The 14253-nt window shown below is 43.1% G+C and overlaps 1 protein-coding gene across 2 annotated transcripts in view; it reads left to right on the top strand.

The window, feature by feature from the left end:
* celf3a (cugbp, Elav-like family member 3a) overlaps positions 1–13871 on the top strand; it is a 58902-nt gene extending 45031 nt beyond the window's left edge. Inside the window, exons 1-12 of one of the 2 annotated variants that reach the window (XM_027002266.2) lie at positions 4446–4558; positions 4979–5027; positions 5435–5560; positions 6932–7011; positions 9022–9165; positions 10070–10214; positions 10525–10674; positions 10913–10972; positions 11195–11299; positions 11615–11758; positions 11936–12072; positions 13692–13871. In XM_027002266.2, coding sequence (XP_026858067.1) covers positions 4979–5027; positions 5435–5560; positions 6932–7011; positions 9022–9165; positions 10070–10214; positions 10525–10674; positions 10913–10972; positions 11195–11299; positions 11615–11758; positions 11936–12063 — 1131 coding nt within the window. In that variant the 5' untranslated portion in view covers positions 4446–4558 and the 3' untranslated portion in view covers positions 12064–12072; positions 13692–13871. Of the gene's footprint in view, positions 1–4445; positions 4559–4978; positions 5028–5434; positions 5561–6931; positions 7012–9021; positions 9166–10069; positions 10215–10524; positions 10675–10912; positions 10973–11194; positions 11300–11614; positions 11759–11935; positions 12073–13691 lie in introns of those variants that run through there. The other variant, XM_035528799.1, reaches the window with a different exon arrangement.
* The last annotated feature ends 382 nt before the right edge of the window (positions 13872–14253 follow it).

The following is a 14253-nucleotide window of genomic DNA, read 5'->3' as shown; positions in this document are numbered from 1 at the left end:
AAATGTAATTCTCTGAGCTTCTGTATATTGGGCTCTTTTTTTAGTTTATATATATATATATATATATATATATATATATATATATATATATATATATATATATATTTTTTTTTTTTTTTTTTTTTTTTTAATTTTTTTTTTTTTTTTTTTGGTGTAGCTCACTTTACTTGGTCCAGACCAATACAGAAAATGATACATTGACACATTTAGTCCTGGTTTGTTTAATGCTCACACTGAACATTAACCATCTAGCCAAAAGATGTAGACAAAAGTGACATTCTGCCACAGTAACACAATAATGCCAACTGAAGTCTCAAAGCAATGCTGTAAGATGGGCTAAATGCACTGGTGGGCTTAAAGGACTCTAAACAGAAGCAGGAAGCCCTCTTGTGACATCACATTCTGCGTTCGGTCCGATTGGTGCATTTGGGCCACACTTTTGGGTGTTTATACTTTAGACAAATCATCCCAGGACTGAAAAGGGAGCATCCTCAGATGTGTCTTTCTTTTTCGCTCCTAAACTTGTAAACTCAGCCAACTGAGCATACACGTTCAACTCAGCCAACTGAGCATACACGTTAAGCACTTTATTTATTCTTGCACCATTATCTCTGTCACTGACTGTCAGTGATAGACAGCAACTGAGAACGACTAGTTGATTTCAGGCTGGTGATCAGCCCCAGTTTGCAAAGTGCCTTATGGAATTTGGTGCTTTGTGCCGCAAGAGCAACATATTCAGGACAGTGTCCCTTCCATTAACTCTGTTGTGAATGTTGCAAAATATATTGGAAACATTGAACATTGTTTAGATTGAAAAGTGTAACTGAAATGTTGTGAACTGGCATTCCATAGTAAAAAGTGTATCCAACAATTATTGTTTCCTAGATCTTTTTGTGAATATGTGCATTGTGACTTCACATATTTTAATCTCCAGTGTTCCCATTTAATGAACATTTTAATGGACCACATCCATACCATCTGACAACTGTTCAGTGATATGCGTGCAGTTCTGGATTTTGAATGTGACAAGGCATGACAATGTGATGCTGTACTTGGTCCATATTGTGCAGATTGTGTGTGTGTGTGTGTGTGTGTGTGTGTGTGTGTGTGTGTGTGTGTGTGTGTGTGTGTGTGTGTGTGTGTGTGCACACGCGCGCGCACGCATATGTATACACATATGCATATTTTTTTATAAGAGACAAAGGGCCTGTCCTCTTAGGTTGTCTCTAATCTTGGGCTTATGTTTAAAATAACTAACGCTCAGTGGATGTGTAGCCTGTCACAGGGAATATATGTGCAGACTGGCATGTTTCTGTCTTTGTTTGTGCCAGTTGAAAAGGCAGGAAAAGAGAGCACCATACACACAGAAAGAGGACTGGAGAGAAAGAGAGAGAGCCATTGGGGGTGGGGTGGCAGGTTGATTATGGTCGCAGGTCCTGTTGCCAGGAGACGGCTGGGATGAGGGATGCTGGGTTGCTATGGAACGGGAGCGATGCAATGACCGGTGCCGCATGGTGATTGGGTGGAGGAAGCAGGCTGAGAGTGAGAATGGGGCTTTTGTGTAGACAAACACATGCGTACACTTAGACACACACATGCGCACTACTCCCAAATCAGCATGAATATACAGATCGTTGCAAGTAACACCACAAAAACACAGAAACACACACACACAACTGTACATGGGTCATAAGAGCAGTTAACATATGCAGTTGAATCAGGGAATGTATCTGCAAGGCTTCAGTGTGTGTTGTTCTGCTTTGTTCTTGCTGCCCTTTAGAATGGCTGCCTGCTTGCTGTGCACTCAAAATGTCAGACTGTTGCATGGGGTGTGTGTCTCTCCACATGCCCCTTGTGTGTACCTAACTTGCCTACAGTGAAGGTATATTGTAGGTATATTGCTTTTAGCAGTGTTTATGTGCATGTGTCCTTGTGAAATCATTGTATTACATTTGTGTAATGTGGCATTTCTATTTGTTCTATGTGGACCAAGGTGGCTGTAAATGAAGCCATAAAGTGTGTGTCACTATTTGGCACGGAGCCTTTGCAAGGTGTGTGTGTGTGTGCGTGTGTGTGTGTGTGTGTGTGCGTGTGCGTGTGCGTGTGTGTGTGTGCACGCATGCGAATAAACCATTGGGCAGGGGAAAGTACTGTGATTTGATTGAATAATCTATGGATTTAATATCCTATAATCCCAGTGAAATCCCCAGATGTAGGACATAGGATAGGTTAAGTCTTTGTGTGTGTGTTTATCTGTGTGAATGTGTGTACATGTTTATTGGTAATGTCACTGAATATACATGAGTATGTGTGCATGCCTACTAACAGAGTAATAAAGCTGGAAGCTGTCATTTAATATTATGCCCTCTGTAACTCTTCTGCTTTTTGTGTGAGAACACTTGTGCAGGTGGTGGCTTGTGGATCTTTATTGAGTAAGAGTAGAGACTGTGTGTTCGTATATTCCACTTACACTTTGGAAAAATGTGGGGTTGGTGGTGTGTGTGTTCACTTGAGCCTATTCGGTTTATTTAAAATAGGCAAAGTGAATCTGTTGCTTTGGCAAAAAGAGCAGTTAGTTCTCTCCACCTCTCTCTCTCTCTTTCTCCCTCTCCCTCTCCCTCTCCTTTCTCAGCCAAAAAGTCTTACTTCTGTGTGTTGTCCTTTCATCCTCTAATCACTCACTTATTCAGTGTTTCCTCTTCCTTCTCTCACCTTGTTTCCTTCCATCTGTGATTTATCCTCCTCTCACTCACTCTCTTATCCATCTCTCTCTCTCTTTCTGCCCCTACCTCTATTCCTCCCCCTGTGGTCCAGGGCAACCTTGTTTACCTGCTCGAAAGCTCTGCTCTGTGTTGTCATGGCGACAGCAGTCTGGTTGCCGTGCCGACCTGAAGTGGCAGTGCCATAACGCGCTCTCTCTTTTGCTCTTTCTCTCTCTCATGCTCTCCTGCTCTCTCTTCTGCTCTCGTTTGCTCTCATCTTCTTTGTATACTTTTGCCATACTCCCACTCCCCTTTCTCTCTCTCTTTTCTCCCAAACCCTTTATCTATTTCTCTCACCCACATCATCTCAGGAGCTAGCCAAGTGTACAAAAGACTTACATAAAGCAGCTCTCCAGATGACCTGTGAATGAGGCAGAATGGCTGTTATTTTTTTAAAAGAGGACCTCTCATTGACGATGAGCGTGGCAGCCATTATAGTTGTATTTTCTCAGTGGATAGCCTCTTATTCATGATGACCCACAGAACAGTAAAGCCCACACACTGTTTCACCCATCGCAAAAAGGTAACTGCATATTATTCCATGAAGAAGGGTAAAAAATGGCAACTTTAGAGAGGCAAGAATTAAATGCGATAAAGGCCCAGGCCAGGATCTGTGGTGAGGAGAAATCCTTTATAGTCCATGGCTCTGCTTAAGATGAAAGGTATTATTTCTCTGTGCACATACGACCAGTCATTTAACCAGCACCCATCCGGAATTCTGCGTCAACGCCCAAATAGGTCAGGAGATAAAACGCCATTCCAAATGGCCTGAACTTCTAAGGGAAGGGGCTCAGTAAGAATTACTGTGCATGAGGGTATTGCGCTGTCATTGCCATCGCCTCAAAGCACTTTGACTGGCAGGGGAAGGATATTCAAGAACTGAGGCTGACACCCATGGAGACTTTGACATGTTGGGCATGATGAACCATTACAATGCAGAAGTATAGATGCAAACTCCTTCATTAGTAAAAATGATAAATACTCCTGGGCTTGTCTGTGCCTGTGTGTATGTGTTTGTTAGATAATGGGCTAATAATTTTGATGTTTTTTAGGGTTTTTTTTTCAATCAGTGTATGAATGTTTTTTATATATGAATTGTGTGTGTTTGTGTTTGTGTGTGTGTGTGTGAGTGAGATCAATGGATAAGCAAAGTGAATGACTCAAAAATGCCTCTACTCCTCTCCTCTCCTCTCCTCTCTATACTGATTTCATTTTTTTAGAACCCAAAAAGATGGAGAGGCCTACATGATAATATGATGTAATGTAATGTAATGTAGAATAAAACTTTCTGCGGCAGTGTTTATTTTAATTTGGACTACTTCACAGGCCAGCCAATATGCAAAGAAATAGACATTTTTAGGAAAGCAAAAAAGGCCTTTGCAGTTTAAATTCAGATGGTATTCTTGCCAACCACAGTTGTTATCAAAAATTTCCTACTCCCTTATCACCCTCTTCGCTCACCCACTCCTCTCTTACCCCTCCCTCTCTCGTCCCCCTGCTCTCTTAACCCCTTCCTCCTTTATCACCCTCCTCTTATATTCCTTCTCTTTTACCCTCCTACTCTCTTGCCATATTTTGCTCTATCCCCATTGCTGTCTTACCTCATTCCTCTTTTACCACTTTCTTCTCCTTTTCTTCTCTTGCTTTCTTCTTTCTCTATCTCTCTCTTTCCTTTTATGGTCCTTTTCATCCTCTTGTTGGTGAGTCCTGAATCCCTCACCATTTTAATCTGGCGAAGGACTCTAAAACAGATCAGATGGCTTGCATGCTTAATCCAGTCACTCTCTTAATCTCGCGTAGGTGCTTTTTCCTGCTGTCATCTGAATAAGAGAGCGAGAGTAGGGGGATGGGAGAGTGAGCGAGTGAGAGTGAGTGAGACAGTGTTTCTTTGATTCTCGGTCTCTCTTTTTGATAAGATGTGTGCAAGAGCGGCCTGCAAGGTAGGCAAAAGAGTCTTTAGGATCTCGGGGGAGAAAAGATAGGGGAGTAACAAGAAAGAAGAAGTAGAGCATAGCGGGTGTGGTGGAAGGCCAGCTAGCTGTTCTTTGGAACGGGGATATGGAGACAGATGGGTGGAGCAAAACATCATCTCGTGCGTTTTCAGTGTGTTTTCAGCCTGTGTTTGTACAGCAGCACAGACACACACATGCATACAAAAACACAGTCTCTGAGGGAGAGAGATGAGGATGATGACATTTGAATTCTGTGTGTTCCAGATGAACCGGCCCATTCAGGTGAAGCCAGCAGACAGTGAGGGTCGTGGAGGTAAAACTTTCTCAGCCTCGCACACATTGAAAACACTTCGGGTTTCTCCAAGCACTCACTTTCTTGCTCACTTAAAACTTTTTACCACTTTTTACCACTCTGGTTAAGTTTCATGCTGTTGGAGCATACATAAAAACAATTTTCAGTCTGCTGTTGAAAACACCGTTATTTTAGTTTGTCCATGTCCAACACAGGCCACATTCTGTAATTAGTTTCGTGCACACAATAACTGTGCCTTGTTAGAAAAAGGTAAATACTGCACTCTGGTGGACAAAATAGGCACTGCCGTTAACCTGCATCGTCCGAATGTGGATACGAGCATGTGCTGTCACTGTATGCCTACAACAGCAGTGTTGAGTGCTGGGATTGATAGACTCTCCCCTCGCTCTCTCTTTCGCTCCCTCCAGATAGGAAGCTGTTTGTGGGGATGCTGGGGAAGCAGCAGTCGGACGCTGACGTGCGGAAGATGTTTGAGCCGTTTGGGAGCATCGAGGAGTGCACCGTGCTCAGAGGGCCAGATGGCACCAGCAAAGGTCAACATGGCCGACACAACATGACCCATCTATTGTAGATTTCTTGCTTATTTGTTTGATTGTTTTGTTTTTCAAACAATAACCAAATGTACTTACTAAATCAGCCTGGCTTTACTACTTTGCTGCTATTCACTTAGTAGCCATCTTGACTAATGATCTGATGGCGGTGTGTGCACAGAAGTTAACTGTGCATGTCACTGGAAGGGATGATGTGGTCACTTTGGTAAATCATTAGCATACTTCTGCTCTAGGTAGTTTCCATAGGTTGTGGTAAAGGCTCACTGTTCAGATCCTGACTGCTCATGGCATCACAGGTGAATACAGCGCAGGCCAGAGCTGTGACAGGCCATGCTGTGGTTGGACCATCCTAATGCAACACCTCTTTGTTCTTGTATTGTTCCTTGTTGTGTAAGAACAAGGTGCAAGGTGCTGTGCATAGATGTTATCTGTGCCAGGACCTCTACCAGAAGATTTTCCTGAGTTGAATAATTTTGTCACATTGTGTGATGCAACTTTTAAAAGCTGCAACCATGACAAGGTGTGAAGACATGCATGAAGCAGACATTTTCTCAGTAGAGGATTTTTGAGAGGTTAACTAATTACATAATGGAATGGGAGGTGTATGGAAAATACCCAGAGTGCATCAAGGCCATTTAGAGCTGTAGAATTAAGGTCAATATGCACCTCAGTAGCATGAGCCAAGAACACTGAGATGCTGGTGATGAAAGTTCCCAACAATGAACACTTTTTCATTACCATAATGATATACACCATAAGCAGTACTGCTCCCCAACTGTACTAATGAAATAACTGACCCAAACTATGGCCGATGACTCATTTATCTAAAAAATAACCCTCAGCTGTTACCTGTTTTTTATGAGATTTATGGAAACTGATGAAGGTTGCAATGTCTGAAACGTGTAGGCATGTTTTTATAATTGAATAGACAAGTGACATTAAAGGCTTATTAATTTATTTTCCTCTTGAGCACTGCAGATTCCTTGAAACATACTTTATCCTCGTTTCTCTCTCTCTCTCTTTCTCGCTCTCTCACACACACACACACACACACACACACACACACACACACACACACACACACACACACACACACACACACAAGAGAACGAGAGTGAGATAATACTCCCAGGAGGTAGGACAATAACAGAGCCAGTAACCCATCCTTATCCAGCAGAGCAGTCCTTGCATCAGAAGGCTTGCAGGATCAGTCTATGTGAGGGTGAGCTTGTGAGGGTTCAGACATTGCTGTCACCATTCCAGCGTGATCTGTGAAATGAAGACCACAGTTAAAGGTAGCAGTCCAATGAGCCAGTGGGCGATGTGATCAGAATGTGTTTTTGTGTGTTGCAGGTTGTGCTTTTGTGAAATACCAGAGCAACGCAGAAGCTCAAGCAGCCATCAGCGCACTCCACGGCAGCCGCACTCTTCCCGTCAGTTAGCCTGTCTCTTTCTCTCTCTCTCTCTCTCTCTGTCTCTTGCTTTCTCACATACACACATGCTAATAGGTAAATTATGTTTTCCATTTTTTTTAGTCACCAATTTTCACCCACAAGCTAGTTAACCAACTGTGACATGTAGACACATGACAAGGCACCTTTTCAAACCGCTGAAACTGCATTCTGTGCAGAAGGCAGTCCAATGTACTGAGATAAAAGCTCTAACTGCCCTCGTCAGCAAGCACAAACACACAGATATCCACAGCTGGCTAGTGTCACAGTGAATGACAGGGAGCAGAGTAATGCCATCCCTCCCACCCAGACAGCAGTGCCAAAATGCTCTGTTGAGCTCCCAGAATCTCTGGGACTCAAACCAGCAAACTCCCAATGACAGGGCAAACACTTTTCTGATACACCACTCAGCTAGAATGTGTACATTTGTGTAATACCGGCCGTCTTGCGGAGACACCAAAAACAATGTAGAAGGACTTGTACAGTAAAACAGTGGATACTTTATCAACAAGCACAGGAAAAAAAAAAAAAGAAAATAAATGGGGAAAAAAGGGATATAACACATACACTATATTGCCAAAAGTATTCACTCATCTGCCTTTGCACGCATATGGACTTGAGTGACATCCCAGTCTTAATCCATAGGGTTTATTATGATGTCGGCCCATCATTTGTAGCTATAACAGCTTCAACTCTTCTGGGAAGGTTTTCCACAAGGTTTAGGAGTGTGTTTATCGGAATGTTTGACCATTCTTCCAGAAGCGCATTTGTGAAGTCAGACACCGATGTTGGACGAGAAGGCCTGGCTCGCAGTCTCTGCTATAATTAATCCCAAAGGTGTTCTATCGGGTTGAGGTCAGGACTCTGTGCAGGCCAGTCAAGTTCTGCGACACCAAACTTACTCATCCATGTCTTTATGGAACTTGCATTGTGCACTGGTGCAGAGTCATGTTGGAGCAGGATGGGGCCATCCCTAAACTATTCCACAAAGTCGGGAGCATGAAATTGTCCAAAATTTCTTGGTATGCTGAAGCATTAATGGTTTCTTTCACTGGAACTAAGGGGCAGAGCCCAACTCTTGAAAAACAACCCCACACTATAATCCCCCCCACTCCACCAAATTTTACACTTGGCACAATGCCGTCAGACAAGCACCATTCTCCTGGCAACCACCAGACTCGTCCATCGGATTGCCAGATGGAGAAGCGTAATTCGTCACTCCAAAGAACACATCTCCACTGCTCTAGATTCCAGTGGCGGCGTGCTTTACACCACTGCATCTGACACTTTGCATTGTGCTTGGTTATGTAAGGCTTGGATGCAGTTGCTTGGCCATGGAAACTCGTTCAATGAAGCTCACTACATGAAGTTTGCAGGTCTGTAGCGATTGACTGTGCAGAAAGTTGGCACCGTCTACGCACTATGCGCCTCAGCATCCGCCAACCCCACTCTGTCATTTTACGTGGCCTACTACTTTGTGGCTGAGTTGCTGTCGTTCCCATTTGCTTCCACTTTGTTATAATATCACTGACAGTTGACTGTGGAATATTTAGTATCGAGGAAATTTCACGACTGGACTTGTTGCACAGGTGGCATCCTATCACAGTACCATGCTGGAATTCACTGAGCTCCTGAGAGCGACCCATTCATTCACAAATGTTTGTAGAAGCATTCTGCATGCCTAGGTGCTTGGTTTTATACACTTGTGGCCATGGAAGTAATGGGAACACCTGAATTCAATTATTTGGATGGGTGAGTGAATACTTTTGGTAATATAGTGTATAAAACAAGTCTCACCACAGTTTGAGATCTATTTAAAAATCTTGTCCACATGTATACTTGCTCTCATTTCATACGTCATACATTTACACCATGATGCTGAGTACATTCAGGAAACCCACCAGTACTCAGTCTCAGTTTTCTGCTTCATGACACTGATGCTGATATACCCCCCTGCCTCTCTCTCTCTTGCTCTCTCTCCCCTTCCTGCAGGGTGCTTCTTCCAGTCTAGTGGTGAAGTTTGCAGACACAGAGAAGGAGCGAGGCATCAGGCGCATGCAGCAGGTTGCCTCTCAGCTGGGCGTCATCAGCCCCATGAGCCTCCACCTGGGGGCCTACAACGCTTACACACAGGCAGTGAGTAATAGTCTACTACCACACACACCTCCCTACACAGAGTCGTAACTAACACCTTACAACTGTACACAGAGGCCTAAAACCATACTAAAAACTTACATCTTACCCCTACAAAGAGGCAGTATTTACTAAACTTCTCACCCACTAATACTTTACAAACAAACATATAGTACAACTTTGTACTATACTCACACCTTAAAATGCCTGCCAATAGTTCAGTGATATATACTTATCTTGCCTTTTTACAGTACAACCTATTGTAATGTAACACCATCTGCCAATCTACTGTACTGAAACTTCGCCCTCTCATCTATTGTAGTGTAACATTGTCCTCCGTACTGTGGTGTAACAGCAGAGAGCACGTACACTTGGACAACACTGATCTTGTCCTGTAAATTATAAATGGCAGCTCAGGAGCAGCGAGTGCTAACTCCAGATTGTACCACCACCACCCCGCAAGGACAATATGTAGCCTGGTTGTGCACCATAACAACCATGCTGAGCTCCTGGAGTGAGGCAGAGTGACTGAGGCTTTCTTTTTTGTTTATGTTCTTTTTTATGCTTTTGGAGCCCTCCCTCTCAGAGTGAACATTTCTAATTTCAAATGAAACATGACATCCTTCAGCTGCCTAACACAGGAAATGTTTTGCGTATGCTTCCAGTTAAGCAAGAAAAAACAATGAGCAAGCAGGCGAAGGCCACAACATTTTTTAAAACATTTGTGGGCCTTCTGGTATTTTCTGGTGAAAATAGCAACCAAGGGGTCTTGATGCATTACTACACCATAAGCCTGACTCAGGGAATTAAAAACAGGCTTCTAGACACCATGGAAATGGGCCATGGCTGAGTCTCTCTGGTCTTCAAATGGGGCGTGGCTGAGTCTCTCTGCTCTTCACTTCTCCAGCTTGCCCAGCAGCAGGCCTTGGTGGCACAATCCGCCTACCTGTCTCCCGTGGCAACGGTTGCAGCTGTGCAGATGCAGCAGCTGGCCGCCCTCAACCCCAGCAGCATCATCGCCACACCCATCACGTCAATCACCCCATCCTCAGGTAACCATGCCCCTTCCACCAGCTGTAAAGTTGTGACTCCTCCCTTCACAAGGGGTCTTGATTCTGGTTGAGAAGAAAATCTTTAACAAGCCTAACTACAGCAGTAATTAAATTATGGATTTATTCACCTTTTATAGTAGTTGCAAGTTGAAATACTCTGATCAAAAGACATTTTCTCTAGTTTGATTTTAACTGATTTTCCTAGATCTAAGATGTGCCTTTGTGTGTGTGTGTTGGTGTATGTGTGTTGGTGTGTGTGTGTTGGTGTGTGTGTGTCTGTGTGTGTGTTGGTGTGTGTTTTCTGCTAAAGGTACAAGCACTCCTCCAGCCATTGCTGCCACACCTGTGCCTGCTCTGCCTCCCCCAATCGCACTCAACAGTTACCCACCTGTGCCTGCTCCACCCAGTGGACAGTCAGCCTCTGAAACTCTCTACACCAATGGAGTCCACCCATATCAAGGTGAAATGCCACCCACAGTATTCTATGCACATTTTAACGTCTAAGTAGCTTTTTCATTAAATAATCAATGATGCATTATGTGACTTTAAAATTCATTCATGTAAAATTTCTACCTTAGTCTACCATATTGCCACCGCTCTGTCATTCCTTACATGAACTCCCTTTTCTGTTCACTCATTCTACTCCTTCTCCTTCCCCTCCTCCTCCTAATTTCCTGGTCTTTCCCACTTTGCTTCAGCTCAAAGTCCTGCGCTGGACCCTCTGCAGCAGGCATACACTGGCATGCAGCATTACACTGGTGAGGCGTTCAGTCAATTCCCACAGCTCCCTGCATTCAGGCTCTCAGCAACAGATATGCGAAAACAATGCACTCTGACATTCACTTTTCCTCGGTTTTGCAGAATTTCAGCAGAATTTAATGAAATGTATTATTAATTTAGTGGAATTTGGTTGAATTTTGAAAGGCTAACCTCTTGAGCAAACAATTGTGTAATGCTTGCCATCATGACTTCGCCGACAGCCACGTATCCTGCTGCTTATGGATTGGTTGGTCAGCCATTCCCACATCAGCCCACCCTGGTCGCTCAGCAACCCCAGCAACCACAGCAGCTGCAGCAGCGAGAAGGTACCAGTGACTTCCTTTTGCCACTACATTCTGGAACCACATTTATCATTTTTGAGTTACTTGCTGTTTCATTTTGAACCAGAAGTATTTTTATCTCCTTCTTACAACATGCTCGATGGTCTTACTGCAGCGTTAGTTGCTGTATATCGTGAAATGAAAAAAAAAAAGCTAACAAAAAATGACACCACAGTATAATTACATCTACTCTGTTATTTGGAATCATAGCAAACCTTCTTGTCCTCTTCCTTCTTCTCCTTCATCTTTCCCTCTTGTTCTTATTCTTCTTTGTTTCTTCTTCTGCTTCTTCTTGCCCAGGGCCAGAGGGCTGCAATATCTTCATCTATCATCTGCCTCAGGAGTTCACTGACTCTGAGATGCTGCAGATGTTCCTCCCTTTCGGCAATGTCATCTCAGCTAAGGTGTTTGTCGACCGCGCGACCAATCAGAGCAAATGCTTTGGTGAGTCCGAGACATATTCAGAAAGGACATTAAGCGCCAGATAGGTATTCAGAAAGAATGCCTGAGGGGTAAGATATAAAAGTGCTGAAAAATTATGAGAAACTTATTCTGTCGCTGGTGCAGAGGGTCTGTGTGCTTCGCCTCATAGTTTTTGGCTGTGTTGCTTCAATTTTGCAGGCTTTGTGAGCTTCGACAACCCGGCCAGTGCTCAGACGGCCATCCAGGCCATGAACGGCTTTCAGATCGGCATGAAAAGGCTCAAAGTGCAACTGAAGAGGCCGAAAGATGCTAACCGCCCATACTGAGCTGACCAGGTGAGCCCAAGAGGAGGAGGAAGGAGAGGGCAGTTATTAGTCCAGCTCTAGTGCACAGGGTTGAATATATTTACAATGTTTAAAGTGAATTTGGCCCTCAGTTTTGGTAATGCACTGCTACCTTTATAACCTATAAAAAACTGTAGATTATTGAAAAGTTTGCAGTTATATTTTAACTTAGGTAAATGCATTGTTTTTGGCTAAATGATTGCAGATTACACATAATTTTTGAAAGAAATGCCTAATTAAAGTGAAAGAGAATTTGGACAATAATCAGTTCATTGATTTTTACTTTTCATTTATTGTTTTTGTGCTGTGTCATTGTTCATTCTCCTGAAAACAAACAAACAAACAAACAAACAAAACCTCATCCACACCAAAGGCTGCCCCGTCCAATCATAACTCGGAGACCACGTCGCTATGGCTATGGTGGCCTAGCAACCAATAAAGCTCCCCCTTCCTCTCACAGCGTTTGTTGTAAGTTAATTGGCCTGTGTTGGTTGCTGTGGCGATATTCCTGCCTGTGATGGTTGCCATTAGCAGTTTTGTTTTTGGCCCTTTGTCCTCTATCCTCCATGCTGAGAGTGCATGGCAGGTTACCGTGGTGACCATGGACTGTGTTTGGTGCGTTGTGACTTTCTCTTTTGTTTTATAAATACTGATCAATAACTGACACTACATCCTGAAGATTTATTGGATTGTAACTCTAAAATAGTTAATGCAGCAAATCAAAGCAATTAAAAGCTATTAAAGCACTCTAGCAGCTATTTTAATAATCTAGTGTTTGGGTGGCTTTTGTTTTTGATCAGTCTCCTCTGTGTTTTGTTTGGTCATGACTATTTCTTACTACTACTCCCATACGTACTCTGGTGGTGTTTTAGTTACTGTGACTGTGGGGGCTACAGTGTGGTTGTATTTGATTATGAGAAAGTTTGTGCTAGTGGGTATGCTGTTTTGTGCAATAAGTACGATAATGAATGAGCTTTGTGTGTGTTTTGTGTGTATGTGTGTGTGCGTGCGCGTGTGTGCGTGCGTGTGCGAGTGTGTGTCTGCGCATGTATGAGGAAGAGAGACAGAGAGAATGATGGAGCGATTCATCCACTATCTCTCAAACCTCTCACATGAGATTTGAGGTGACAGTTTGTGATTGTTATGGTGACATAAGTGACGCATTGTGCTGACCAAAGAACAGCATTCCTCTGTAGGAATTCTGGGTTTTGTAGTGGTAAAAAGGAACCCACAACTGTGCTTTCCTCATAAGGTTCATATAGGCACTCAGTTTATGATACAAAGTTCACACAACACATTACTGAGTTAAGCAGATTTCATAAGTTGTAACATCTGGCCCAGAATTCCTATGGTGCATGTTGGAAATTTGTTTGCCTGCCAGAAATATTTCCCACTAGAATCAGTCACTAACACTGAACACACATTTGACCATACACCCATTCACTGGCATACTCTTTAAACTGCATGAAGTATTGAAAGTGTAAGATCACTGCTAAAATGCCCTGCCTCACACCACATCTGTCTCCCTGTCCAGGTGAAGAGTCATTTCAAATGACCTGAATATTTTCTTTCTCTCGTTTTCTCTCCCCCCCACCCCCCCTCTCTCTCAGGTGTAAAGAGGACAGAAGAAGCATGTATGAAGAGAGAGTCAAAAACAACAACAAAAAATAAGCTGCCAATTATGGGACCAACAGCTCATTTCAAATACCTGAAACAAAGAACACTGAAACAAATATATACATTTAACAGATTAATCAACCTACTGCACAATGCTTCAAAAAAAAAAAAAAGTTCATTTACAACTTCATCAGTATACAGTATATGTATGACCAATATTTGCAGCTAGTCACTGGCTAAAACACTGTCAATGCAATGTCACAGAGTTGCACACTTGTTTGATGCACACTGTTTGAAAGTGTGTGTGTGGGTATGTGTGTTGGGGAGGAGGTGTGCAAGGCTTCTTCTAGCCTTGGACCAACACAGCAACACTCTGCACATAAAGTGGGACCAACACAAATATCTCATGACCACAAGACATGGGGTGGGGATTAGTTGGGGTTATTTAGTTTGTGCTTACAGCGGACTACTAAGCACCAGTTATGTGTATATAGAAATTTATTTGGTCCATGAGAAGGAGTATCATTGAAGGACATTTTTTTTTTTGCCTTTAAA

Source organism: Electrophorus electricus, chromosome 8 (assembly GCF_013358815.1).
Source record: "Electrophorus electricus isolate fEleEle1 chromosome 8, fEleEle1.pri, whole genome shotgun sequence".
NCBI lineage: Eukaryota > Metazoa > Chordata > Actinopteri > Gymnotiformes > Gymnotidae > Electrophorus > Electrophorus electricus.
The sequence above is the reverse complement of the archived record's forward strand: the minus strand, read 5'-3'. Positions and strand labels throughout refer to the sequence as shown.